Raw genomic sequence first — 27,597 nt, 5'->3', positions numbered from 1 at the left:
GAGTTACAAAATTCAGCAGAAAGCCAGCTCGTGGCAACCCCCAAACCAAGGGGCACTGAAGTCTCCTCAGCCTCCCTGTCACCTCTAAATAGTCCTGCACAGCAAACAGACCTGAGCTCAACTCCCCAGCCCAGCCCATAAGCCCAGCCCTACCTTGACCTTAATTATTACCTGGAGAATAATCCCTCCAAAGAACTAAAGCCGTAAACAGACCGCAGAGCAGGATAATTTCAGATGTCCCCATGGTTCCAGAATTACCAGTTGTGTATCCATCGCCATCTCATGCTGCATTTTGAAAACTAAGGTCTTCAAGCAATATTTGCCATTTAAGAAGGATTTTTCCCCTCCTACTGGTGATTAAAATAAAAAGTACAATTCTCCTACCAGTATTGTGTGACCTGTAAATTATTTATGGGAAAATCTGTGAACTGCATGTTCAGGACTTTCTGGCTCTGTTGGTGCATCAGTGAGCAAAAAGTGGGAAAACAACTGGAGTGTTGAAATAAATCCACAGCAAATGAACGGTAATCTACATGGTGTTTATTGTAGATACAGTGAATTATGAAAGCCATTACACTCCACTATTTATTTAAATGCTTCTTCTAAACTGTATCAAACCACAGCAGCAAATCAGAGCCCCAGTTTGACTTTTGCATGTTTCCTGGTTTGATTATATAAATGTTTATGGAGTGAGAAGAAAATACTTTGCACTCTGCACGGAAACCTTCTACCCAGCAGGAAACCACTTGCAAATGACTGAGGACGAGAAATATTCAGGGAGGTTTGGGTGAGTGCAGCCTCTCCCCTGCAATGTGAAGGGTAGTGGTGGCTTCAGATCCTCCTGCAGTACAGTGGGGCTCATTAAATTTGTTTTAAAGAAAGCAAGGCATTGTTAATTAATGCTAACGTCTATTCTGGCTTTTTCTGCCACAGAAACCCATCTATTTTGCAAGAGAGGGGGGTAAAAAAGAATGAAAGAAGATCCTAAAGGAGGTGAAGATCAGCCCCAGGCTGCTGATGGGAAGAGGGATCACCCAGGGGGGTGATGCCAGAGCTGACACCCTTCACAAACAGCCCGGCTGTCTCACAGCCAGACCTGTGGAACCTGCAGCACTGCTCACAGGATTTGCTGAACACCTGAGAAGCCCCTTGGCTGTGGAGATGGGGCTGCTCCCTGCAGCAAAACCTGCCCCAGCTTTTCCTCCAGAGGATGGAAACTGGCTGCTCTCGGTGGGGCCAGCTGTGCTGGGGGGATGTGGTGAGCAAGAACCTTGGGGAGGATCTGCAGAGCCTCATGTGGTACCATCCCACCCACCGCCTCTCACCACCTCTCAGCTCACCAGCAGCTGGCTCTGGGTGGTGCTGGGCATGAGGAAGATGAGGACCTGGTGGTGCTGGGAGAAGATCAGACACCTTGGGCCATCAGCTGGGTGTGCTGGCTGCTAATCAGATGTTCACCTTCCCTTCCAGTGCCCAGTCACAGCATGGGGAGAGTGCCTTCACAAGTGCCCTGTTGCAGTGATGAGCAATACCAGAGTGGCTTCTGCATGGGAAATGTGGCCAAGAGCGAGTCAAGTGACTGAAGGGCTGGAAATCAGCTGCTGGAAAAGTGGATGCCACCGAGGCCCAGCAATTACTGCAGGGGAGCACCTGCACGCTTGTGCAGAGTTGCTTGTGTGACTCTGAGCTGACTCTGAAACACTGTCCGGGAGAGGAGAGCACTCACTGCACTTCTCTTTCCCCTCCCAGCTGGGAACCAGCTCAGCTTCTCCCTTCCTGCTCTCTGTTTATCTCTCCCAGCACCAGCACCCATGGAAACCCAGGGTTAGAAAGGAACTGCAGGAACATCCAGGATTGTGCTTCTCCATCCCTGAAAGATGCTCATCAAACCTCTCCACAAGAGCCTGCAGCGATGGAGACCCCACCACCTTCCCAGGATTGGTGGATTGCTGGCAGGAACTCTTCCCAGTGGCAAACCCAAGGTGGCCTTGGCACCACGCAGGGGCCCTCAAGTACCTTGCAGACTATGCACTCGGGGACAGACCTTGGCATTCTTGTGACAGTGTGATTTGCTCCATGCTCGGCTTGTGAGCATAGTCCACATCCTTTTTGGATGAATCACCCTCCACTGCTGCTGTCAACCTTGAGCCCAGCAGAGAAACCTTGTTATTTTTTCCCCCCTGGTTGTTTCTGGCCAGGCGGTGACTCAGCTGTCAGAGGTGAATAACTCTTCACGCTTTATCCCAACACTCATTAACCATCCAGAGCCATAAAAAGCAATTTCTTCCAGAGCTCTCCCTCCGTAAAGCTGGATTTCAAAGCAAGAGGGTTGGCTGGCCCGAGATTTAGTGGGAAATTCATAAAGGTGCTCAATAAAAATTGATCTGCAGAGCGTGGAAGCTTTGTATGGTTCTGGGTCAAATGGCAGAGGGTTTTATCAGCAGTGAGTGAGGGTCTGGACAGAAGAGGGAGGCAGATCCTACCCGCAGCACATTGCAAAGCCTACAGCCACTGCAGGGAAATCATTAACGACAAAAATCTGCTACCCCAGGCATTTGCCTGACTCCTACGCCTGCCCCAGGACGTGCTGCTGTTTCATTTCTCTCCTTCTTCTTTGTCTTCTTTCTCTGAAATCTCAGCAGCCAAGATTTCCTCATCTTCCTGTGCCGTGGGAATCACACGAACGGTGACTAAATGATCAGAGGATTCTGAGGATATTTCTTCCAGGCGGGTTTTTTCTTTGCGGGAGGTGACAGGCGATCTCTGGTGCACGGGTGATTTTGGACAGAAACTGGAACCCTGCTATAAAAACAAATAAAAAAGGCAAAATCAACCTTAGCAGACGCTTGCCCAGCACCCCCAACACTGTGTCTGCACTGTGCAAAGCCAGGCAGCTGTTCTGGGGTTCCACCACAAGCATTGGGATGTCAGTTTGTTGCCAGAGTTGCCCCCTGCGAGAGGGGCAGCTGGATTATATCCTGCATGTCTTGAAAACACAGAGAGGACTTCAACAGAGCTTTCTCACACCTCCTGCTCTAGCTCTTGTTTTGCTCCTGAAGCATCTGGAGGGGCTGATCTGGGCTAAACATGGCAGAAGTGGTGCTGTGAGGGAGCAGCCCTAAACTGCCCTGTCCTCCTTTAGAGAGGAGCCTTGGAAACTCGTCCTCAGGATGTGCTACAGCGAGGGATGTCTTCCCAGCAGTGGGGTCCTGCTAACCCATTAGTGGGGTTAGTTCCCAAAACGTGCACCCTTCAGTGACGGGTCTTGCTGCCACTACCCCATGGAGCCCTCAGTGCCTCTGTTCACCACTGCCATGAACTGGTTATGAATCAGTGTTCAGCACCACTGATGTGTGTGAAGCCTCCTCTGTTGTGCTTCTGTGAGGGCCTGCAGAAATGCAGCTACGCCTGGCATCTCCCTGGGTGTTTACCCAGCCTCAAGGCCACCCCTCCCTATCAGCTACTCTTCCACCTCCCTCTACGTGTGCAGATGTGATAGCCCTGCATGGTTCCGTGCTGGGAAGAGCAACAACGAGACGAAACTTTGTTTTCAAGTTTAGCTGAGACAGCTGGAAGAAAAAAAAAAAAAAAAAAGCAGGGGGTTTCATGCAGATCTAGCAGGACAGCAGTGCCTGCTGTGGGGGCCTCTGTCCCAGCTGCACCACAAAGCTTTGATATATTGACTGGGCTGTGGGTGCTCGGTGCCAGCACTGCCCTCTGTCCTGCCAGCACAGCGATCAATTACGAGAAGCTCTGTCTTTGCAGGATGGAAGAGACATTTGTCTCATCCGTGGCTATAGCCCAGCTAGAAATTACACTCAGGCTTAGCAGAGCTAGGCAAAAAGTCAGTGTACTACCCTTTTGTGTTGCAAAACAAACCCCTGTGGGACACTGGCGTTCTCCCAAGGCCCCGTTGGAGATGTTGGGTCACCCCTTTCCCATCTGCCCATGCTATGTCAGACCCTGATGGCCTGAGCTCAATTCTTCAAGGCACCTTAACGAGTCTGAAGCCCGTGGAGGGAAGCAGAGACTCAGCATCTAACGAAGCAAAGCTAAACTTCCATCCTTCCCACGCTGACCTGGGCTGCCTGCATCGCCTTCAGCTCCTTCAGCCTCCAGCGCAGCTGTGCCAGTGGCCCTTTGCCCCCCGTCCTCCCCGTGGCAGCCAGGGCAGCCTTGAAGAGCTTTGGGGTCTCAGGTTTTGGGGGAATGATCAGCGAATCTCCAGGGCCTCCTCTCTCCTCTTTGGGCTTGTTGTTGTTCTTCAGCATCTTCCTGCAGCAAGGAAGAGGAGAGATGATGTCAGTCCGGGGACGTGTTCTATTAGCTGGATTTTATAGCGAGGAAAAAAACGGGCTTTAGAAGGGCAGGGATTTGTTATGCCTTAGGAAGGACGGAATAACAATTCTAAGTAATGCTGAAAACTAAATACTTCAGTAGATTTTGAAGCGAAGGCACCCTGGCCACGTTCGTTCCCCAGCTCCACCCACTTTTTAGAGGCGAAGGTTGACGGCAGGGCTGGGGCAGCCCCATCCTCCCCAACCCAGCGACGAGGGACGGGTGCCCTCTGCCGAGGCACAGCAGATCCAGCCCGGAGCAGGAGCCGCCTCTGGGAGTGAGAACCCAGCATCTGCAGCATGAGCTTTCCCGGGGCTTCGCACAGAGGGAAATCTCCCCTGAGATTCTGATGCCCCGGCTCTGCTATTTTTAAAAAAACCCACGCACTTGGCCTTCTTACGCAGCAGCTTCTGGGACTCCGGATAGTGCACCAAAATCTCGTTCAAGTCCTTCTTCTCCAAAATGAAAAGGTTGGCGAATCCGTGAGCTATGACGTTCGCTGTTCGGCGATTTCCCCCTCCTGCCGCCAGCAAGCTGAGAGAGACACAGCAAGACATCAGTGCTTCTGTTCACAGGCTCAGCACAACTTCAGGTCTCCTATTTTACATGTCTCCATCTCTCTCTCTCAGAGGACTCGGAGCTTAATTTTCACCCCCCATGGAATTTTCCATATCTAATTTTTGAAGAAAATTTGCATGCAGCACTATACATAATAAATTATTTGGGGGTTTGAAGGGTTAAATATTGCAGTTTACACCAGTCTAGTGGCTGCTGGGCTGTAGGGAGGCAGCAGTATCCCTGTGTTACAGACTGGTCCAGGACATTACATGCCCATGAAATGGGCGGATTAATGGTTGTGGGGCTGTTTTTGTGAAACATCTTCTCTTATTCATATTTTCACCCCTCCATCCATACACCTCTGCTTACCATCACCAGCTCCCCAGGCTGAAAACAACATGATGGCAAAACCAGCAGAAAAGCTCCAAGAAAAAAAACCCCTGTAATCTGTGTCTCAGCCGCTGCCCAGAGTTCACGGCTCTCACTCACAAAGAAAATTGGGTTGCTGCTGATCCTTCCACTTCCTACCTTCCTCTCCCAGAGCCCACAAACTGTATTTCCCTGGTCCCCTGAAAATGCTTCACTCACCTTATTTCTCCAAACACGGATCCAGCTTTCAGAGTCACCAGCACGGATTTGCCGTCGGGTCCCCCCAGCACCTGCACTTGTCCCGCCTGGATGATGTACATCTCGCGGCCTATTTCTCCCTGCAGGGAAGAGGGACCCTCCCATGACCTTACTGCCCCTCTCCAAGCTCCCAAAGTTCTTTGTCTGGATGGTGTTTAGTCCTAAGCACCACCTAAGCACCCCAAGATCTCCTGCAGCTCGACAGGCTCTTCCCTGGTCTCCTGCTGTTCGTGGCTGCGGCAGAAGAGGTCGGTCTTTGTACGAGACCAGCTGCAACCAAGGATGTTTTTGCTCCAGATTCCCTCCCTGTGAAGTGGCTGGTGATGGGCCAGGCCTGGCTTTCCCCTAGTGGCCTGCACAGCCTGGCCATAACACCGGGGATGGGAGGGCACCCAGGCATCACATCTCACATTACCTTCTTGCACACGTAGTCATTAGGCAGGTAGACCACCGATCTGAGCCGCTTCAGCATGTCAAAGATCATCTGTCTGTCACAACCCTGAGCCAAAATAGAGCCAGCAGTGGTGTAAGTGTGTGTCAGGCAGTGGCAGGCTCTGCCAGACAGCACCTGTGCTGCAGAGGATACCTGGAAAAGGGCCACTTTGCTCACGATGTTGTAGTTCACATCGATGGCGATGTCCAGCCTCATCTTGTCTGGCAGCTGCACCAGCAGCTCTGACTCATCTGTGAGACAAAGCAGAAAACTGGCTGTTTCCAGCTCTTGATATGAGAGCGTGTCCTTGACGTGGCAGTAGGGAAGCAACTCACATGCCGGTGGCAGAGGGCAGGAGCCAGCTCTCCCAGAAGGGTCTCCTCCAGCCTCTGCCCACCCAGCAGCCTGCAGGTCTAAATCCAAGGGGTGACAGAGAACCACCCTTCAAGTTATCACTGCCCTGATGGCTCTCAGAGACACACCACTGAGCCCAAGCCATCATCTTGCTTGCTCAGGAGGGTGATCACAGAGGTCCTGGTCCTGCCTGGTACAGTGAGCTGCTGGCTTTGCTGCTGGACACACTCTGGCCAGCGATTGCCAGGTCACCAAAGTGCTGTGACCCAATAGTGAAGAGTAAAATAAGTCACCCTACACCCCAAAACTTCAGTGCTGTTTTGACACTAACATTTCAATCTCTGCAAAACAACCACAAGCTAAAACAGAGCCCTTGGAATGGCTGGATCTCACCTAGCATGCCCTGCGAGTGCCACGTGTACTCATACCACATTTTCACCCGGTTCTGAACAGTTTTGGGGATTTTGTAGAAGTTCATGTATTTAATGGTACTGTCCATGCAGCTCCGGTAGTAGGTTTGCCCTGCAGTAGCGGCGCCAACCACGTCTCTCATCTGAACAGAAGAGGTGGAAGAAAAGGTTTAGTTGCTGCCACTTATCCATCACTCAAGCAGTCTAGAGCGTGTAAACCGAGCCCTAACAGCATCTGGCAAGTACTTTTTGTCTTGCACTAGTGCCAAGCGGGGAAAACAAACCTGAGGATGCAAATCTGTGGATCAACCACTCTGCAACCATCCCCGCCTGAGGCTGGGAACACCCCCACGACTCCCACTCACCTGCCCTATCATGACAGAGAAAGCAAAGACGCCTGTGAAGTAGTTCAGCAGCTGGAAGACAATCTCAAACAGTGTCTTGGGGTCTGGCAGGCCCCCGATGGTGATGAGGGTCTTGACTGCCCAGTAGTAGCAGCGGATGTAGCTGGGAGGAAAAGAGGAGGCAGCTCTGAAGGTGTTTCTGGCATGAAGGCCTTGTTTCACCACTCTGCACTGAGCTCACATCCTCTGGCCATGCCAAGCCAGAGCCTGCTGAGAGTAATTATGGGTGACCAAGGAAAAACTGAAGAGCTCCAGACTCCCCCCACACCTGCAGGTGCTTCTGGAGGTGCTGCAGGAGCAGTGGGACCAATGGATCCTCCAAAAACCTCCATGTGGGAGGCTCAGCTGCTCTGGCTGCTCCCATTTTCTGCTCCTTACAGCTCCACTGCCATAAACCATAAACCAGCAATGTGTTTTCAGCAACATTTACACTTTCAGGAATCATCAGGGGATAACAAGGGTTTGTGAACTGAATAGTTAGCCAAGGATGCTCTGCATCCTCTCCTGGCACTCCCAACCCTTTGCTTTAGGGTTTTCATGAATCCAACTGCACCCCAACACCTCCCTTATTACTTCAGCTCTTCACAGCAGGCTGTGCTATGTAAGATCCAAGCCCTGGCTTGTACCTGTTTCCTTCCCCATCATAGACCCAGGTGGTAGAGCCCAGTCCTTCGTAGGCTGAGGCCCAGTAATAGAGGCAGGAGTTCACATGCAAGCTGTACAGTAAGTAGGCAGTGGTCCGAATCACTCTGCAAAAAGAACCAGGAGAGAGCAGGAAGGAAGATGATACAGTGTCTCCTGGGAGAAATATGTCCCTACCACCCCCCAGCATCACAAGGAGCCTCAAAACGATGAGCAAGAGGCTCCTGCCGTTGCAGGAATCACAGAGCACCCAAACATGCACCCTACTGCTCCCTCCTGCAGCCCTGCAGCTCCAGAAGTGCCAGAAAAAGCCATGGGAGAGGTGATCCTACCCACATGGGCTCTGGGAGCTCAACATCCTGCTGCATCAGCCAACATTCACGTCAGCCAGCCCGGGGACAGTGAAAAATAAACCAGGAGCCCGGAACGGGTGCCCACCAAAGTGAACCTTCCTCCCCAGTGGCAAACAGCAACTCCACATTCACTCCTTCCCTCAATCCCCCCCCTCACCTGTAGATGTATGCCTTGGTCAGGATGGCCTCCAGGCGGTTGTTGAACTCGAAGAAGGCCATGTACTGGGAGGAGAAGGAAAGCAGCTCCAGCTTCCTGCGGCCCCCACCGCGACAGTCACCTCCCCATGAAGCCCCACTGCCCCTCTGTTTCCCTCCTGCAGCCCCCCTGCAGCATGGGCTGCCACAGACAGGTTTGGGGCCATCTATAAGTGCCCTTCTATTCAAATGTGAGCGGGGCTTAGACTGAAATGAAGATTTGACAAACAGCACTGCGAAGCCTTTGGGATAAGACTTCCCTTACGTTTTACAATCCTCTTGTCATCATTAACAAGTTTAGCAGGCCATAGTTCATCCCAGCAGCACAGAACTCCTCCAAATCCACTGCAGCTGCTGTTCTGCCTGATTTCGTAAACTCCAACTCACCTTTAGGCAGCGAGGAAAGCGCAGGAGTGGGTTGACACCAATTTTGAAGTAGAAGAAATCCAGGGGCAGAAGGCACAGCACATCCATCTGAAATCCACACAAAGAGAGAAAGAAGCCTCTGTGGGGACCTGCAGGTACACTGGGAAGGGGCTGCAAACCACGGGGCAGATTACAGATTCAGATAAATAAATAAAATTATGGCAAACCTTAAAACGTTGCGATCGCAGGTAGTTCTCTTTCATGGCCTTTTTATCAGTCTGGATGGGAACAGGAAGGAGAGAGAGAGGGAAAGAGAGAGAGGAAGATTGATCATTGCTTACAGACAGCAAAATCACAGCCAACATGCTCATGCCTGGTTTTACTTTTCTGCACCATTAAATGGAAGATTTTCCCTTCATTTCCAGGAATGGGAGCAGAGCAAGACAAGCAGAAGACCTGGCCACATGCCATCTTCCCATCCTAGCTTGGGACATCCTGTGCTTGCTTTGCATCCCAGAGAAAGCACATCACAGTGCCAACCTCACAAGAATCAGAGTTTACAGGAGAAACCTGCCTGTCTGAGCATCTGCATGGCCATGGGAAGGCTGTACCCTCAAGGTTTGATTTTTCACAGCTTATTTAATTGAACATAGAAACAAAAATCAAAGGGCTTTCACTTTTCTCAGGCGCCTGATCTGTGTGTTCAGATTGCAGTTGCCCATGCATTCTGCCCAGCCTGCTCCTGAAAATCAAACTCAGGAGTTTTTCACACCCATGCCCATGGTCAGCAGGGCACAACTACACCAGGGCTGGTCAGTGAGCACCTCACACCATGGGCAGAACAACCCCACAGAGCAGCACCCTTCCCAGGAATGGGGCTGCCGTGGACCCAGGGTGGGTTGGTATTGACTTTAGGGGATGAACAGTGTATTTGGCAGACAAAAAGACTGCCAGGAGAGATGCCTGCAGTCTCCAAGAGTGGACACAGCCCTGATGTCCATGGCCGTGGTGGGAGAGCTGGGAGAGCTCAGCTCAGAGGTCTGGGGCCAGCACCACCCCTGTTGTTTGGGGTGATGGGGATGGGTCCCCGCAGTGGTGGGATGCAGCGTGCTGCCACTCACTATGATGTCTCCGCCCTGGACGAACTGCAGCCGGGTCTGGAACACCAGGATGTCCAGCAGGTAGATGAGGTCGCAGAGGTAGTCCACCAGCAGCCAGCAGTGGATGTTTGCCGGCGTCTGGTAAGGGAAAGCCCAGCGTACGGGGATCAACCAGCAGTTCCAGTTCCAGGCCATGACAACGAAGAACAGCCACAGCACGTACATCAGATCTGCACACAGGGAACAGCACCACGGTCAGCTGGGCAGGCATCCCACGGTTTTCATGCCCTGACCTGCCCTGAGCACAACGTGGAACCCTGCAGGAGGTCTCTTGGTGACAGCATTTAGTTGCAGGTGAGCTGGGCCCCAGCGCAGAGCGAACAGCACCAGTCACAGAGCACACCGTGTTTTATTGGGAAGCTTCCAACTTTGCTCATTCAACTTGTTTTGCTTTGCCCCCACAACACAGATTTTCCCTGTTTTGCTTTTCCCCCTGCAGCCATGCTGAAATGATGGCCTGAGCCCAGGGGCTTCCAAAGGGATGGGAAATAGCAGAGACTAAGGAAAGAGCTGGGCTCCTGTGGAGTGACCACCAGGCAGTGGATATTTCTTTTGTGACTTTTATTTTTATTTGGAGTATCCACACCACAGGGACAGCGTTTTCTTACTAAAAAGCCTGAGGGCAGCTGTCCCTTCCCTGTCCAGCTGTGCTCCTGACATACACAGCTATCGGGAAATATTTAGGAAAGTTTATGCCTTGCAGGGAAATTTAAAACTCTAGGCTTTAGTGAAAGCTAAGTCGCTTCTTTCTTAGTTCTCCTCTCCTCTCTATGAGGTCTCCTCTCTATAAGGTCTCCTCTCCTGCACCTCCTCCCTTGCTCGCCCCCTTTCCCCGGTCCCACCAGCTTGCCCCCAGCCCAGGCATGAGGCCGTGCTCCATCACTCACTGGTGAGTGGGTCGATGCTTCTGGGGAACTGGTAGCTTTTCAGGCGGTGCGTCCAGGGCCGGTACTTGAAGGTGCAGCACAGCATCTCACAGTAGTGGTCGTCCCCTGAGGGCTTGTCCCCTTCCACCTCCCCTCCCGGGGGAGGCACCGGTGCTGCCGCAGGTGCCGGCTTAGCGGGCGCTGGGAGAGGCCACACAGTTAGTTTTAAAGTGCACAAAAATCTTCTTACTGCAATTTGTTCTAAGGTCTTTAAACTGCAAATGAAACATCTGTCTCCCACAAAACATGGTGGGTGTGTGGGGACCCACCAGCGAAACGCCCCCAGCCCCGCTGGAACTCACATGCCACGGGGCTCTCATCATCCGAGGTGACATCGGGGTCAATCAGCTTCTCTTTCACCTTCTCCGTCCTCTCTTTGAAGAGCTTCACCAGCTCCTGGAGCCGGGTGTTGATGATGGCACTGCTCAGGCTCGTGGCCGAGCCGATGCGCTCGGGCAGGCTGTGGGCAAACCAGCGGGCATTTCATGCAGGTAGGAAAGCACCAGGGCAGGGCTCACAGAATCACGGAATCCTGGAATGGTTTGGCTTGGAAGTGACCTTAAAGCTCATCTCATTCCAACCCCTCTGCCACGGGCAGGGACACCTTCCACTAGACCAGGTTTCTCCAAGCCCTGTTCGTCCTGGCCTTGAACCATAATCATGACCCATTCTTTAACCCCCAGAATCTGAATTAGGATTTACCCGTATTTGTTTGGGTGTTGTGTAATGAGAAGGACACAAGCCAAGGTGGTTTCAGTCAAAGATCATCAAGCTTTGAGCCTCATCTGCTCCCTGGGATGTGAGATGCTGTCAGAAGGCTTGGGAAGCACCAAGATCCCAGGCTGGATTGCATGTGCTTGGGATACTATGATTTTGGAAGAACTATGGGGTGAAAATGTGCATCAAGCCCCAGAACTTACGAACTATATCTTCTCTTTTCAGCCTCTTGATTATAACCAGGTTGGATTTAGACCAGGATGCTTCACTTAGCATGACTGAGAAGCATCAGTAGGAGGGAGGACAGAAACAACCTCGTTTGCTGTAGCCCTGGCTGTTTTGTTGTGATGATTGGAAGAAGGCAAACCTGTGCTCCATGTGGAGTTGCAGACCCTCCCTGTGAGTGTTTCTCCCAGGGAGGGCAGCTCCCTCCAAGGCTGTGGGAAAGCCAGGGCCTGGGGTGTGTGTGATGCACAGCTTGTGCTCACTTCCTACATGGAAAAAAAAGGTCATTTCTCCACAACCAGTAAAAACAAGGTGTCCTCACAGTGCTATGGCATATGTAGATCAAAGGTGCATTTTCTTTGCAGTTACACCCAGTCTTAAAAAGAATATTTCTACATGTACACAGGAAAAACAAGAAAGCAGTTTCTTCTCCAGTGAGCGTCCTGATCATTATTTTTGGAGAGGGGTTGCTTTCCTTGTTAAGCACCACCAGACCCACTGTGGGCACGGTTCCCTCTCCCTTTGGCATCCCAGCACTTGTAGGATCTTTGTTATTTTCCCCCAAGTCCCAGGATCCAAACCCCTGGGAGCTTGGCTGATCCGGAGCCCCCCGGGTCCCACCACACACCTTTCCCTCTGCTCCTCGTCCCAGCCCAGCGCTCGGGTGGGGGAGTGGCTCAGCAGTCCCTCCTCCAGACCATCCTCTGGGACCAGTCGCTTCCTCCTGCAGGCACAAACACAGCGACCGAGGGTCGGCTTGTCTCCCATCCTCAGCCAGCTCTTCTCCCTCCTCCTCCTCCTCCTCCTCCCAGGGCTCATCTGCTTTCCACTTCCCCTCCTCCTACGAGGGTCAGTTTTCCCCTAACTTTTGGCATCGCCTGGAGCAAACCACCCTGTTCCTTTGCTGCTAAAGCCCTGTTTCTTCCTGGGCTCCACAGGTACTGCAGCCACCCAGCCCACTTTGTAACCACTTTTGGACACAAGATGCATGGAGGGCAGGCACTACTCTGTGCTTGTCCCCAGTGCTGCGCTGTCACATCACTGCACTCCGAGAGGCAGGCAAGGAAAGTGCAGTACCAGGAACACCTGGAAGATGTGTCCTAACACAGCTGGCGGCTCCCCTTGGCACAGATGGGTTTCTGAGACAACTTCCTTACACGTGGGCAAGCAGAGTGGCAGAAGGAGAGCTGAATACAAAGATGGCAATCACAACAAAATCTGGACTGGTTTGCAAACCTTCACCAAGCCCAGAATTTCAGCTGCAACAAATAAGTGGTCTCCTGCCCCCACAGCTGCTGATCCCACTGGCCCTGGTAGAACATGGCTCAGTGCTGCATGGGGAGCAGGAGCAAGCAGGACACTTGCAGGGAGGTTGTCTTGCCATCACAAGTCTCTTGAAGAATGCCAGATGCTGTGAACCCACCACCTCCAGCCTCACTGGCTCTCAGGTGTGTCCAGCTGGGAGGGGGAGAAAGTAAACAAGCCAGCTGGGACAGAATGCCCCGTCACAGCCTCAGCATCACTGTTTCTGTGGCCCTTGGAATGCTGCAGCCAGAGGCCACCAGCATCCAGCTGTCCTGAGCCTGCCTGGACATGTGGGACATGCGGGGTCCCTGCCCATATGGGACTGGAATATCCTGGTATTTTTTGCCTGATAGAGCCTGTTTTGAGGCTCCAGTTACACAACGTGTGGCCCGTTAGCAGTGAGTCTTTTATGACCACATTCACTCTAATCCTTCACAGAGCCCTGCAGGAAATAACTCGAGACTGTGGCCAATAGAATGGACTTAGGGATAACGTGGTGACTGCTCAATGAAGAACTGATGTCCTCTTACTCTGGAAACACCAGCAGGAGAGGAGCATTTTCTTCAGGTTCAGAACGATTCAATTTTTTTTTTTTTTTGTGTAGGAGAACAGGAGTTGCTTGCCTTTAAGAATCTCCAGCTCTATCAAGGGACCTCCAGTGTTGTTTTGAGACAGTCCCTGGAGGCACAGCAGAAAGGTTTATATGCTCACATGTGTAACTGCAAATATTCTCAATGCTGTCAGTATTTGCACTGCAGGGATTTTACATGAAGCCATGGGCTCCTCTTTCTCAGTTTTAAAAGCTGTTCAGCAGGTTGGATTATGGACATTTTCACCATTTTATTTGGTTCTCCAGGACCTTGTTTCTTAAAAGATCCAAACTATTAAGTGAGAATGACTATAGCACCTGGTTTTCAGCACAGAAAAAAACACTTTGGTTTTGATTTTTAATCCTCTGCAAGAATGGACTTCAAAAAAACCCCACCTCAACAACAGACAAAAAAATGAGCTCCCTCCAGCCTAAATTTTAAAGCTCAGTTTTAATCCCTCTGGGCACAGAATCACCAAATGGTTTGGGTTGGAAGGGACCTTAAAAGTCCAACCCCTTGCAACAGGCAGGGACACCTTCCACTAGACCAGGTTGTTCAGAGCCCTATCCAACCTGGCCTTGAACACTTCAAGGAACGGGGCATCTACTATCCATCTGGAAGCACAAACCCGGGGGGAGATGCTGCAAACCCTTTCAGCAAAAATACAAGAAAATTGTTGGGTTTATGATGAATGCCCAGATCCAGTACACAGGCTCCCCACGCTCTGAATTTGGGAGCACAGACAAGTGGGACAAGAGATAAATGGAATCCAACCACGGCCTGGGGATCGAGCCCATCTCCAGGAGGACACACAGACAGGGCTGTCCCTGGCCCCCAAAAGCTTTAAACAAAATTCAACCATTTAATTAAAAAACGCAAACAACAGGCAAAAAGCCTTTGCCATCTCCTCTGCCGTGCACAGGGGTGGCTCCCACCCCACGCACATCACCCTGCCTCACTGTCCAAACCTGCTGAAAATGGGCTGCTCCATATGGTTACAGAACTTTTCCTGTGCTGGCACCATCAAGGGGTTTCCCCTGGGGAAAGCAGAGCCGTACCTGGGGGATGCTGCGCCGGGCACCGCCAGCCTGTTGGGAGCGCCGGCAGCGGGCACCGGTAAGTGGGTACCATCGTTCTCTGCAGCATCGCTGTCCACATCCTTGATCTCCACGGTGGGGTAATTACCTGCTCCGTGGGGAAGGACAATAATTGCAGGTGAGGGGGGTGCAGGGCCCCGCCTGGAGCCAGGATGGCTCCCCAAGCCCCATCGCTGCCACAATGTTGCTCCCAGACCTTGCAGCGTGCTGGGAGGACTCTCCTTCTCCCTCCATTCTCTTCTCGCCTGGCACTCCTTTCTCCTAACTCTTTGAGGCATTTCTTTCTCTTTTTTTTCCCCCACCAGTTTTTAACACCAAGAGCAGCCACCTGCTTCCCTTCTGCATGCCCAGATTGCAGTGATTTCATTTACTCCATCTGATTGTTGGGTTCCCGTGGTTCAGAAAACAATAGAGATTAGGATTCCCAGCTGCAGGCGTTATGCAGGGACCCAGGATTTCCAGGTGCAAACTTCCCTCCCAGGGTCTAGAAATTCTCTTGGGTCTTCTGAACATAAACATATGGATCATGACAGCTCCAAATCGCACAGCACTTGCTTTTCATGCAGAATAAGGCACTATTTAAATAAACATTTATGGCTTCTCTCTTTTGCAGAGGTAATAACTGCTTCCTGCCACAGGCAGGAGGGTTGGATGTTTATAGTGGGTAAAGAAAGATGCCAGCTGTCTAAAGGAGAAATGGTGCTAGGGTTGCCTTGGCCATGCCCCACAGCTGGCTTGGTTGTGAAGTGTCATCTCTTTTCTTAGCTATTTAACAAAATACAATCAGTTCCTGGTGGCTTTCTTCCTTGGGAGGTTTTCACACATCTGAGAGACCCTATGCACCCCCTCCTGTTTCCTGCAGGTGTGGAACTAGTGGATCAGAGCGTGGCTTGATTAAATCCCCAAGAAAAGGCCTGTTGGGGCTGCAAAGTTAAAATCCTGTTGCACGTAGGGAAAAGCAGCAAAATTTGGCTCGCTGGCTAAAAACAAAGCAAAGCAAAGCTGCAGAAAAGGCAGAAAACCATGAACAGCAAGCCTCCACCTTCCTGTCCTCGTAGTATGAGCGGGTTGCATGAATGCTAGAGAGAAAACTGTGTGTGTGGTGATATTGCACCCTCTGCCTGCAGGTCCTTCGGGAGAGCTTTTGACTGAGCTGGTCAAAACACACAGCATTTGCAAACGCTCCATAGAATTAGCTAATAAGGCACATAGTGATGAAGCAGAAGCAGAAAACACGTGGATTTTGCTCCCCAGCCTCTGTGCTGCAACATGAAGCGTGCTTTTATTTTTATTTAATTTTTTTTTTCCCCTCTGAAAGCGACAACAAAAAGCGCGACTACTCCAGGAGTCACCCCCCCATCCCCTGCCCGCCTCTACGCAAGCCCAGCCATCAAAGCCAACATTCTCTAATACCTAGAGGGGATTGCTCCTCATTGCAAAAACTGGGGTTGACAACTCCAGCCTTTGTCCTGCTGGCGGCGGGGACGGGGGCGCGGGGGGCAGCGGTGGCTCGGTAGCTGGGGACATTGGGCAGCTGCTCTAGGGCCCCGCGGCTGGCAGGGCAGGGCTCCCCGCCACCGAGCGGCCTGTCATGCACCAGCCGGTCTAGCTCGACGTCCCGGGCCCGCCTGGCCATGCTGCTGCGAGCCTAGGTGCTTCAAGCAAAGGACAAGGCATCTGAAGCTGCAACAGAACACAGAGTGGTTTGAGCGGTTTGTGCGTCACGGCAGAAACGCGGGGCTGCCGCGGGTGTCGGCAGCACAGGACTGCAGTGGTGGCCGTTCTACGACGCCCTTTTCGCAGAATCACAGAAGGTTAAGGGTTGGAAGGGACCTTGAAGGTCATCTAGTCCCACCCTCCCATGCTATGGGCAGCGACACCTCCCGCTAGACCAGGCTGCTCAAAGCCTTACCCAACCTGGCCTTGAACGCTGCCATCCATGACCTCTGTGTTCCATTATCTCATCGCCCTCACAGTAAAGAATTTCTTCCTTTGATCTAACCTAAATTTCCCCTCCTTCAATTTTTACCCTTCACTCCTTGTCCTATCACTGTAGTTCCTGATGAACTTGCATTTTCTAGCATTGCTGCAAAATCGAGGTACCCTGCATGGGCTGCATCAGCCTGCACCAAGACTCAGGGCAAGCCATTCCTTGTGCAACCCCCAACATCAGTGCAGTTATGCCAGGACTTGCCTTTGCTCACTCAGGCTGTGATGGGAGTTCACCACCTGATTTTCATTAGCAACCCACTGCTTCCTAAAAGGCTCCATTAAAACGCGCTTTATGCCACCTGTTATTTTCCAAATCGAGCAAAGTGGCAGAGAAAATCCTTTTTATCCCTGTTATGTTCTTCAGCTGAAGGAGAAACTCTTAATTTCACATCAGGGATTGCTTAATCTACAGGACTCAGCATTGCACAAGCACCAGCCGTTCAGAGCTGGCTCCAGCCGATGCCAGTGTTGCCACCATGGGATGCTGTGCCCACGGGATGCTTTACCCCAGTGAAAAGCCCCAGCTGCCCATGCAGGCCCATGCTGCAGAGCTCTCAGCTGCCTGCTCCCCAACAGTGGAGAAGGAGAAGTTGGATTCTCCTCCCATCAGGCACCACATCGCCTGCTTTGATTCATCCCCATTTGTTGTTGTACTGCTACATGTTATACCTTCAGCATTGGTTTCAGCAGCTTCAGCTGTCTTCTCTTCCACCTTCAAAATGAAAAAAGCCGTTTTAAGTAGAAAAAGCCCTACTCTGCGAGTAAAAGAGCAGATTTTGCAGCTTGACTGGATTCCCCGTATCGCCCCGCTTTGCCAGACTCTCAGCTCCTTGTTCAGCGCCAACTTTGTAGGGTGAAAGAGCCCTCCCTCCATCCACAGCTACTGCTGCTGGCTCAGCTTCGAGGGTGGGGACATCTCGGTGGGAAACACGTCCAGTGCCCCCCCCAGTTCCTGCTCCTCCCAGGGCACTGCATATCTCTGGACCAGCTCCGAGCCCCTGGTACTCACTGGGCAGCAAGAGCTCATTGCAGACCTGAGCCCAAGCAGGGAGCGATGCCATACCTGTACAAGAGCACCTTCGAGATTACTTATCTCAGCTACTTCGTGCTGCTCAAACCTGAGGGCCTCCTCGCCAAAGTGGGCTTCATCCCCAGCCTTGTCCACTGTGAGAGAAGAGAGCAGGGATCTGGGAGGGAGAGAGAAAATACTGTGTAGGAGAACCAGGTGAGAGGTGCATAAATAAAGCAGGGCACTGCATAATTGCAGAGGCAGAAAGATACAAGCAGCATGTTTCTCCTCCTGTGCATAATCGTTTCTCATATAATTAAAATTTGCTAAATAAAAAGCCCAGAGCCTAATTTCCAGGCAGGGCTTTCCCAAAAGCACCATCCAAATCCCACGTTTGCCTGCGCAAGGCACTACCAGGACACATAATTCTCATTTTCTTTCAGCAGCAAGTGCAGACCTCAGCTCCACCATTCTGAAAAAAAGGGGCTTGCAGGATTGAATTTACTGTTCTAATATAACTTTAAAACTGAAAATAAGCACTTCACATGTTGCTCTTTGCACGTATCTCCTGATTTGCTCTTTCCTGGAAAGAAATGCAAAGCAGGGATTGGTGATAATGAGAAAAATTTTAAGACAGCTAAATGCATGAAAATCAAGAGACCATCTTTCTGTATCCTTGGCAGGTGCAACGTCAGAAGAGGTATGGCACAAACAGTGCTTGCTCTTTTTCTTTTACCTTCATGCCTTCAAACCCTGTTATTTTTCCAAGGTATTTTTAAAAATATTTTTAATAATTCCCCCTTTTTTTTTATTTTAGTTATGCTCCCTTCAAACATGATTGTAAGTCCTTCCATCCTAATCTAGAAAACCTGTTGGTCTCTCTCTCGTTTCCCAGTAAACAAACACACTGAAAGATGAAGCATCATCTCATTCACCCCACCACTGAAGCTCAAGTTTCTGTAGTGAAGCTCCAGGAACAGATTTTGATGCAATACAAACATATGGGTTTGATAGTTAATAATCGTGCATTTTCAGCTTCTTCCTGAAAATCTAGCTATTTTAGAGGAATTAACAGAGAATAATATTGTAGAACCAGCTGATAAATCCCTAAATGTTTTATCTCATGTGAAATCCAAGCAAACTACTGAACTAAGCAGAAAGATGTCTCTCAACACCATCTAGACCAAAGTCACTGCCTGGCACAGCTGACAAGAACTCGGATATTTTCTACAACAGGAAAAAAAAAATGCAAAATTGTACCTACTTGTATTAAGCGGTATTTCCAGGCAGAACACATAATCCTCTCTTTACATTCAGCTCTGTAGCACTCATAATAATTCCGACTGCCCTGAATTAATGGATGTGCTTTTAAATAGCAGGGACCGTCTCCCGGAGCTGGGCGCTCCCGCTCAGCCGAGCCGCCGGACCCGCGGGGGGATGGCCGGGGGCCGCGGTTGCTACGGGCGGCCGCGGTGGAGATGGAGCCCATGTCACCAGGAGACTCTCGCCCGTCACCAGGTGCCGCGTCAGCAGCGAGCCCTGGGATGAACCGGTTTGCAAAAGCATCCCTCCCTCCTAACCATCCCTCCCTCCTAACCATCCCTCCCCAGCACGCCACAGCTGCCTGCCAGGCTGGGAGCTCCGCTCTGCCAGGAGGAGCTCGCTCGTCCATGGGTGTTTTCAGCCTCTCTGGCTTTGTGAACGCAGTTGTAACAACAGCTGCGTTCACGTTCGTTTCCGACAAAGCCACAAAGGCAACGGGAGACACTCACTCTGCACTCTCCTCCTCCGTCGTCGTCTTCTCCTCCTCTTTCCTCTTTTCCTCTTTCCTCTTCTCCTCTTTCCTGTTCTCCCCCTCTTTCTTTTTTTTCTTCTCCTTCTTCTTCTTCTTGTCCTCCTTCTTCCCCTCCTTCTTCTTTTCCTCCTCCTTCTTCTCCTCCTCCACTTTCTCCTCCTCCTTCTCTTCCTCCACCTTCTTCTCCTCCTTCTCCACCTTCTTCTCCTCCTCCACCTTCTCTTCCTCCACCTTCTTCTCCTCCTTCTCCACCTTCTTCTCCTCCTCCACCTTCTCTTCCTCCTTCTTCTCTTCCTCCACCTTCTTCTCCTCCTTCTTCTCTTCCTCCTCATTCTTCTCTTCCTCCTCATTCTTTTCTTCTTCCACCTTCTTCTCCTCCTCCACCTTCTTCTCCTCCTCCACCTTGTTCTTCCCTTTGTCCTCCTTCTTTTCTTCCTCCTTATTCTCTTCCTCCACTTTCTTCTCCTCCTCCTCCACCTTCTTCTCCTCCTCCTTCTTCTGGTCCTCTTCCTCCACCTTCTTCTCCTCTTCCTCCCTCTTCTCTTCCTCCACTTTCTCCTCCCTCTTCTCTTCATCCTCCTCCTTCTTCCCTTCCTCCTGCTCCTTCTCTTCCTTCTCCCATTTCTTCTTTTCTTCCTCCTCCTTTTCTTCCTCCACCTTCTTCTCCTCCTCCCTCTTCTCTTCCTCTTGCTCCTTCTCTTCCTCCTCCCATTTCTTCTTCTCTTCCTCCTCCTCCTTCTTTTCCTCCCCCTCTTCCTCCTTGGCAGTGCTTAGGGAGCTCAAACACGGTCTGGGAAGGAGAAACTCATTAAGTAAAATCCACAAAGTATGTCTGAACCTCACACGGGGAGCCCTGCCAGTCTCCCCAACCCTCTTGGCCAGATCCCGGGGCTGGGGCATGCTGGGGATACGCTGTTTCACATCCCATTAGTGTCTACAGCTCCAAGGAGGTGGGAGGGAGAGTGGGAAAAAGTTTGGAAACCCAAAACCAGAGTCCTTGAGCTTTCAGATTCCCCTTGCTGTGTGGGAAGAGGATGTGCTCAGCTGTCCTTTGCAGGGCACTGTGAGCATTGCACTGATGGCTCTGCCACCGCCTGCCCCAACGCAAATCTCAACACCAGAAGCAAAGGGCATTTGCTGAAATACCTTTTGGGTTCCTCTGGTGGATGCCCCGCTCTTTGGAAACAGGCACCTCAGTTGCCAGCTCCATCACCAGTGCTGGCAAGGAGGGATGCCCGGGGACATGCTTGTCCCCTCCCATGGCCACCACACTGGTGACTGGAGAACGTGTAGAGCTGCCCACCAACAGCATCTTCCTTCCCCTACCTGTTTTCTTCCTCTTCATAAGGTTCCTCCTGTATGGGGGGAAGGGAGCGAACATCTGCCTCTGGCTCAGCCTCGTGACTCCAGGCCATCACCTCACACATTTCTTCATTAATCTGCTCATCAGTGATCTCTTCCAGGATGAGATGGGTCTCCTCGGGTTCCCTGGTGGGTGTGTGAACTGAAATTGGAATGGGGAAAGGGAGGTGATGAAATGAGAGTGTGAGAGCACGTTCTTGGGGTTCAGATGTCAGGCCAGGGCAGATCCTATGTTTTATCTGCTTGGTACTGCAACGCTGAAGCAGCTCTCAGCCTGCACAGATTTGGGCAGCTCTGGTGACCCCAAGCTGTGCTGGACAGATGCCTTGGGCCCTTTGCCAGGAGGAAAAAGAAAATTCACCATTTTGTGCCAAGCACAGCCAAAGCCCTGTGAAGCCCCTGAGCAACCTGGTCTCGTGGAAAGTGACCCTGCCCGTAGCAGGGGGGTTAACACTGGATGAGTTTAAGGTCCCTTCCAACCCCAACCATCCTGTGGTTCTGTGAAAGCTATAACCCTCTGCACACAGATGACTGCTGTGTAGCCACCTCCACCAGCAGCGATCTGTCCCATTTCCAGGCCACATTTTGCCTCTCCTTGCAGTCAGGAGCAGCCAAGGGAAGAGCCCAAAGCCTCTCCCTTTGTGAAGTCCCAGCAAAGCGCTGCCCTGGCACAGCCCAAGGGCCCCGGATCTGCAGAGCAAAACCCAACCCAAGCACCACACAGTGTCTGCTCCAAACACTCCCCTGGCCACGGTGTAGGGAGCATCCCATTCCCACTGCCACTGCCCAGCATCACTGGGGAAAAAAACAACCCTGGTGGGTTAGTGGGGGAGCTGTGGAGCAGCTGCAGGGTGAGGAGTGCACGCCTGACCCACGATGAGCCCCCTCTGTGTCCCAGGGGTACCCATCCTGCCACGCCAGGCACACGCCAGAGAAACAGGAGGAGGAAGCACATCCGCTTACTGTAAAATCAGTTTATTTTTGATGCCTGCCTGACAACAAAACTTACATGTCCACAGTGAAGCCGATGGGAAACGTGCAAATTCAACTACGGAAAGGCAGGAAACCCAGGCACGGTTGTACTCGTGGTGTAATCACCCACCCTAATTAATCACCCACCCTGTTAATTAAAACAAGGGACAGCAGGCAGGGAGATGGCTTTTTAAAGCACACCATGGCTTTTGGATACATTATATGAAAATGGGGCAAATGCTAAAAACTGTGGCCTGGTACAAGCAGGGGGTGGATCTCAGGGCGGTCTCTTGGCTCACGACTCATCATTTTAGTTGCCTAGATGGGCCTAAAGAGTTGCAACGAGATGGTGGGAGATCTTAACCCAGCCTGTCATCAGGGGGCTTACACAGGAGATGGAGGAAGACTTTTTACCAAAGTCAGTGACAGGAAAAGGGGCAACAGTTTCAAACTGAAGAAGGGATGTTCATAAGGGAGAAATGCCCAGTGAGGGCAGTGAGGCCCTGGCACAGCTTGCCCAGAGAAGCTGTGGATGCCCCACCCCTGGAAGTGTTTAAGAGCAGATTGGATTGGGCTCTGAGAACCTGGTCTAGTGGAAGGTCTGGGCAAAGGTTTTTAACCATTAAGTCCTACCTATTCACCTAGAGATTAACCTCACCCATCTGATTTGCTGCTGCAAACCAGAGCCCTTTCCACTTGCTAGGAGAAAACAGTTAGTGGAAGAAAAGCAATGAGGAGCTGACAAGAGCTTCAAGAGCTTTATAACGTTACACCTCGGAGGCAGAAGTTGACTCAAAGAAACCTGTGGGTTTCAGCTGGAGGTCTCAGGCTGAATATTCAGATTTTAGGGGGGCATTGAGAGGGCCAGGAGTGCTGGGAGACTGCAGCAAGAGGCTTTCTGCCACCGAGGTGTCCTGAGTGATGTTTTTCTACCATCCTATCAATTGTAGCTCCCATCTCATAGACACTGTCCTGAAAAACTAACAGCTCCAATTCCCAGAGAAAAGAGGGAGCCAAGTGGGACAGCCCTGGGACTGGGGACATGCAGCTGGCATCTCCATGCCAGGCTTGGGTCCCCACTGCCCCAGCTGGGAAGGAGCTAGAGACTATTTGCAAATTCCCCTTTGCTTTTCCTCCCCAAGCTGCGCTTTCTCCTCGGGCTGGTCTCATTTGGGTGTGGGAAGGGCTGGTTTGCCATGGTCTTCGTTTTCCGTTTGTTTCAGAGGCGCTAAGCCCCTTTGCCCCCTGAAACAAAAGGAGAAGGAAAACATTAATGAGCGTGCTGGCAGTTTGGGGCCAGGCCAGATCTCTTGTTCAACCCAATTTAGTGACCTGGAGGTGCCCCAAGGCACCAAAGCCAGCTGTGCACCAAGGCTGTGCCTGCCCAGCACATCCCTGGCTTTGCCTCTTTCAGAGGTCCATGGCAGTGCACAGGTCTCCAGTTGGTACAAACACATGAGAAATGCTTTTCCCCAGGATTTCACTCTCTGAGGTTCTGCCAAGCCGCTGTTGGCTCAGCAGGAGCAGCCTCCTGGCGTGTTCCTGGAGGATGTGCAGCTTCCCTGTGCCTCAGAGGGTCCCTGCTCCCATCAGTAGCTCCCACAGCCTAACCAGCCACTCCTTCCCAGAGACAGCACTTGCAAGGGGCTGTGTCACCCTGCTCAGTCCATCCAGAGAGGCATCCAGAGTGGCTCTGCCATTTTATCCAGTATCCCCCAACGTGGCTGGTGGGGAAAGCCAAGCCTGACTGCCTGCAGAGCCGGTGCTTGATCCCCTCCACAGGCAGGCAAGAAGCAGTGTGAACCCCACAAGTTTCCCCACGACCATGCAGACTCATGTCTAACACACCTAATCCCAGGATTTTGTTTTCCTGAGGTACCTTCCTAGACAACTCACACCAGGCTTGGCAAACACCTTCCAGCTTAGCAGCAAGCATGCCAAAGGGGGAGGGAGGGGGGAAAGAAGGCGGCAGGTTTGAATTCCCTTTGATCAAATCCCACCAGCTCAGCAAACATCCTCCAGCACAGCTCGAGGACAGATCTTGAGAGCAGCACTAACCTCAAAACCTGGGACCCAAGGATAGTGGGATGCTGCACTTAAAAATTCCCATAAACCCTGAGTTTTACCAAATCACTGCCACAACTCCACAACCGCTCCTGCATCTCAAGTGTCAACAGCCTCCCATGGCTTTCCCAGGGGATTCCAAGGGCTCCCAGGCTGGCACCCAGGGCAGGTCAGGGGATAAAAGATGACCCCTCTTCCCAATAACCTTTCTGACAAGCTCAGCAATCAAACTGTCACGGCGAGATGGAGACACCACTTACTTTGTTCCGCAGGATTCGAGGTTGCTGCGGCCACTCCCTGCCAGGAGGAAAAGGGAAACATGAGATACTGTCCATTCTCAGTAACCCTACATTTCTACCCTAAATACCCCATTTTCAGGAAAAGTGGCCCTATTACCCTAAATACCCCCCGTGATTTCTCATGCCAAGTTGGATGGCTTGGCTGTGGACACACTTGATAATACGGGGCAGGAGCTCATCAGTGAGCTCGCCTGGGAGCAAGGGCAGGAAAGGAGAGCATGCAAAGCTGCTGCTGCTGCTGCTTATCCTTAGAACTGGGACTGCACTTGGGTGAGATGCCAGGGCCTGGACACCACCCAGAAAGGCAAGGAAATGGTAAAGAAAACATGCTGCAGGCTCTCATGCTGCTTAGAAGCCAAATTCTGGTTTTCATCAGCTGAGCAGGTCGTGGGGATTTGCTTTCTTGAAGGAGCTGGGTCACAGCCCAAACCACACCAGGTCCCAGCACTGATCTAGTAGCTTCTGCATTGCAGGGGACACCCTCCCACCAGGGACATGGTGTTCCTGTGCCCTTTGCCTATCCAGCAGACAGCACACCTGTGTGTCCTGCTTCCCCGTGGTCACCGGCTGTGGCAGCACCTTCTCCAGCTTCTGGACAAACCAGATGAACATCCTGGTGACAAGAAACCAATGTTAGAACTGGCAGCCAGAGCCTTTGCTTCCACATCAGCCAACCCTCTGGCCAGTGGACCCAGGCAGAAATTGCCCTGTGGTTACCTGAGGCCATCCAGAGCCATGGACTGAGTTGTGAGGGTGGTCACTGGCTCTGGCTGCCCCGTGTCATCTGCTGGTGTCTCTGCCACTGAGGTGCTCAGGGCAGCTGAAAGGCTGGGTTTTGGCTTTGCCTTCCTTTGAGTCCTTTTTGTGCCTGCTCAGGTTTTTCGGAAGAAGAAGGGGGATAGGCAATGCAGCAGTCATAAATTTTTGGGAAGCAGAGCAAGCAAGGAAGGGTCACCTCCCACAGAGACACAGGCCTGGGGTACCTCCCTGGCAGCCTCTCCCCTGGGGACCCAGCCTGGGTTGAGGACATGGGCAGTTTGGGGACAGCAGTGATGTAGGGGCAGAGCTGCGATGCCAGGACCCCTCTGCCCACCCCTCTCAGCACAGTGGGAGCCCTGGGCACGGAGATGAAGGGCAGCCCCTGTGCCTGCTCACAGCTGGGCTCTCAGAGGCACAGGGTCTCCTCTGAAAGGGCCACCCAGGGAAGGGGGATTAGATCACTCACCTTCCACTGTGGCTTCGCAGTTCTGATCCTTCTGCTCTGTCTGCAGGGAGACAGAGGGACACATGGATGTGGCAAAGCACTGCCTGCAGCCTCACACCACCCCACGTAGACCTATACCCATGTTTCCTCACCCCAAGGAATCCCACACTCTCACAGCCCCACACATCCTCTGCTGCAGTGTCAGCCCCATTTCCCTGACAAGGATTAAACCCAGTGGTTTTGCCACCAGCAGGTCCCAGTCGGAAGGTCCCCCCTGCATGCAGCCAGGTTGGGAACACCAGGACAGCACCCCAAGGTCTCTCTTTTGCTCTACTGAATTCCCTTGGAGTTTTCCTCCCCGAGGTCCCAGCTGGGGTGTGCAGGAGGATGAAGGCAGGGAGCCCACCCTGCTGTCAACCTCTGCCCCTTGGTCCCCGAGTCTCCCCGAGCCGGGCCGTGCTCACCTCCAGACTTTTCATCCCCTCCGGCTGCGGCACAATCCTCTCAAAGCCCTGTGACAGCCAGCTGAGCACCCGCTTTCCTACCCTGTGAGGAGAGTGCCATGCTCAGGGAGCTCATCCCATGCCCTCCTGTCCTCCCCCAGCACCCCCAACAGCCTCGCTGGGGACCCACCACTCCTCTGTGGGGGCATCCTCGAAGTCGTCCTCCAAGTCGTCCTCCTCTGGATCGAAGGGGATTATTTCTGCAAGGAGAGCGTTGCTGTGGGCATGGGGGACCTGCACTGCTGGGAGCTTCAGGTGCCCCCCTCAGCCAGCTCGAGGGGACAACTGTGCCAGCATCACTAGTCAGGGTGGTGGGGTGTGGGAGTCCCAGAGAGACCCCCGGGATGTTGCAAACTACAAGCTGCCAGCTCTCCTTACCGAGACCGTCATCCTCATCTGGAAGGGTCTGGACCTCCGTCTGAAAAGCCAAACAGACTGTCACCCACCCGACAGCTAAGGTGGGGCTCACCCTCTTGGGTGGGGAGGGAAATCTGCCCTTTCCCCAGGGATGGATGAAGGCAGAAAACCATGCAGGGCACATTTGCTGCTCCCAGTTAGCACTGGGAGAGCGATAGGAAGGAAAAAAACATGTAGAAGCCCCAGTACACCAGACCGTCGCCCAGATCTGTCTCCTACCTCATTAGGAACATCAATGCTTGTATCGAAGCTCTTCGTGAGCACCTGCACTGTCGCTTGGGCTGGGACCGGGACTGGGACTGGCTGGGGAATCACCCTCCTTAGCCCATAGGAGAGCCAGAAGCGCACATTGCTCCCCATGCTGCCAGGGAAGGGAGAGAGTCAGGCTGGGAACACCATTCCAGGCAGCCAGCCCCAACTAAAAAGCAAAATCCCAAGCAAACCGTGTTGCACACTGGAGGGTGCAGGAGCCATACCTCTCAAGCATAGAACCTGTGTCCTCAGGGACCACAAATTCTACTTTCTTCACTAGTTCTTCAGTGGCAGCAGGGAAAAAGAAACAAAGGCAAGCTCCTATCACCATTCTGGCAGCCCCTAGTACACTGGGCAGGAGGGGGATCAGTCGGTAAAGGAACGTGACCTGTGGCCTGAGCCCGTGTGGGGCTTACCCTCAGTGCGTGCCCGGTCAGCAGCATCCGTGGGGCCACCAGCTTTTCCTGTTGGTGCCTTCAGGGTAAAGGGCAAAAGGTGTCAGAGAGTGAGGCACAGTGGACAGTGTCCCCACTCAAAGGTGGCTGCAAACCCCAGGGACTCCCCATCCTTCCTGCTGCTTCCCAGCAGCTCAGAGCAGGGAAGCGTCCTGGCCCCCATCCCTCTTGGGGATGCTGCGGAGCATCCCTGGGTGCCAGAGTGCTAGGAATGGATGCAGAGGCACAGGCATTTCTCCATATAGGTCACAGCATCCCCATTACCTCCCAGACTGGCTCCCTGCTCACCTTAACTGGTTCCAGCTCCTGCCCAGGTGCCTGGGGGTCTCATCCGTCACCGGGGGCACCGGGGGCTGGGGAACCACCCGGTTGATCCAGCCCATCATCCCGGTGCCTGCGGGCAGTGAGGAGGGGTCTCCAGCCTACAAGAGGCCAGCAGCAGGGGTGCACACCCCCCAGGGAATGCCAGGTGCACCAGCTGTTCGCGCTGTCTCCAGAGCAGCCCGAGAAGGTCCTTGGTGTCCTCCCGTTTCGGTGTCCTGCTTGGGAAATGTGGCACTGCTCAACCTGGGA

At 52.4% G+C, this 27,597-nt stretch overlaps 1 protein-coding gene across 1 annotated transcript; it reads right to left on the bottom strand.

Moving 5' to 3' along the window:
- Positions 1-544: 544 nt before the first annotated feature.
- On the bottom strand, positions 545-27,597 carry CNGB1 (cyclic nucleotide gated channel subunit beta 1). The gene is made up of 34 exons (XM_050311644.1): positions 27,313-27,597; positions 26,958-27,043; positions 26,794-26,851; positions 26,537-26,678; positions 26,279-26,318; positions 26,031-26,100; positions 25,862-25,943; positions 25,419-25,458; positions 24,911-25,061; positions 24,731-24,806; positions 24,155-24,191; positions 20,823-21,000; positions 20,229-20,286; positions 19,474-19,655; positions 17,756-17,879; positions 17,267-17,404; positions 16,114-16,348; positions 14,662-14,788; positions 12,337-12,432; positions 11,069-11,226; positions 10,728-10,907; positions 9,802-10,010; positions 8,908-8,958; positions 8,702-8,788; positions 8,277-8,341; positions 7,751-7,873; positions 7,086-7,227; positions 6,704-6,863; positions 6,110-6,207; positions 5,939-6,022; positions 5,485-5,603; positions 4,726-4,872; positions 4,080-4,275; positions 545-2,802 (listed from the first exon to the last, which is right to left on the bottom strand). Exons 1-34 carry the CDS (start codon positions 27,408-27,410, stop codon positions 2,596-2,598), a joined length of 4,044 nt encoding a protein of 1,347 aa, XP_050167601.1. The 5' UTR covers positions 27,411-27,597; the 3' UTR covers positions 545-2,595.

Source organism: Myiozetetes cayanensis, unplaced genomic scaffold (assembly GCF_022539395.1).
Source record: "Myiozetetes cayanensis isolate MyiCay16 unplaced genomic scaffold, myiCay2020 scf16, whole genome shotgun sequence".
Classification (NCBI taxonomy): domain Eukaryota; kingdom Metazoa; phylum Chordata; class Aves; order Passeriformes; family Tyrannidae; genus Myiozetetes; species Myiozetetes cayanensis.
Note: the sequence above shows the minus strand (reverse complement) of the source record. Positions and strands in the feature narration are given on the sequence as shown.

Bases quoted from the DNA above. Each gene is read 5' to 3' on its own strand.
- CNGB1 (XM_050311644.1), bottom strand. From the start codon at position 27,410: ATGATGGGCTGGATCAACCGGGTGGTTCCCCAGCCCCCGGTGCCCCCG. The intron at 26,319-26,536 runs GTAGGAGACAGA...TTGGCTTTTCAG, and splicing joins GCATTGATGTTCCTAATGAG to ACGGAGGTCCAGACCCTTCC. The intron at 12,433-14,661 runs GTACGGCTCTGC...TTGTGCCTGCAG, and splicing joins CCCGGCGCAGCATCCCCCAG to GAGGAAGCGACTGGTCCCAG.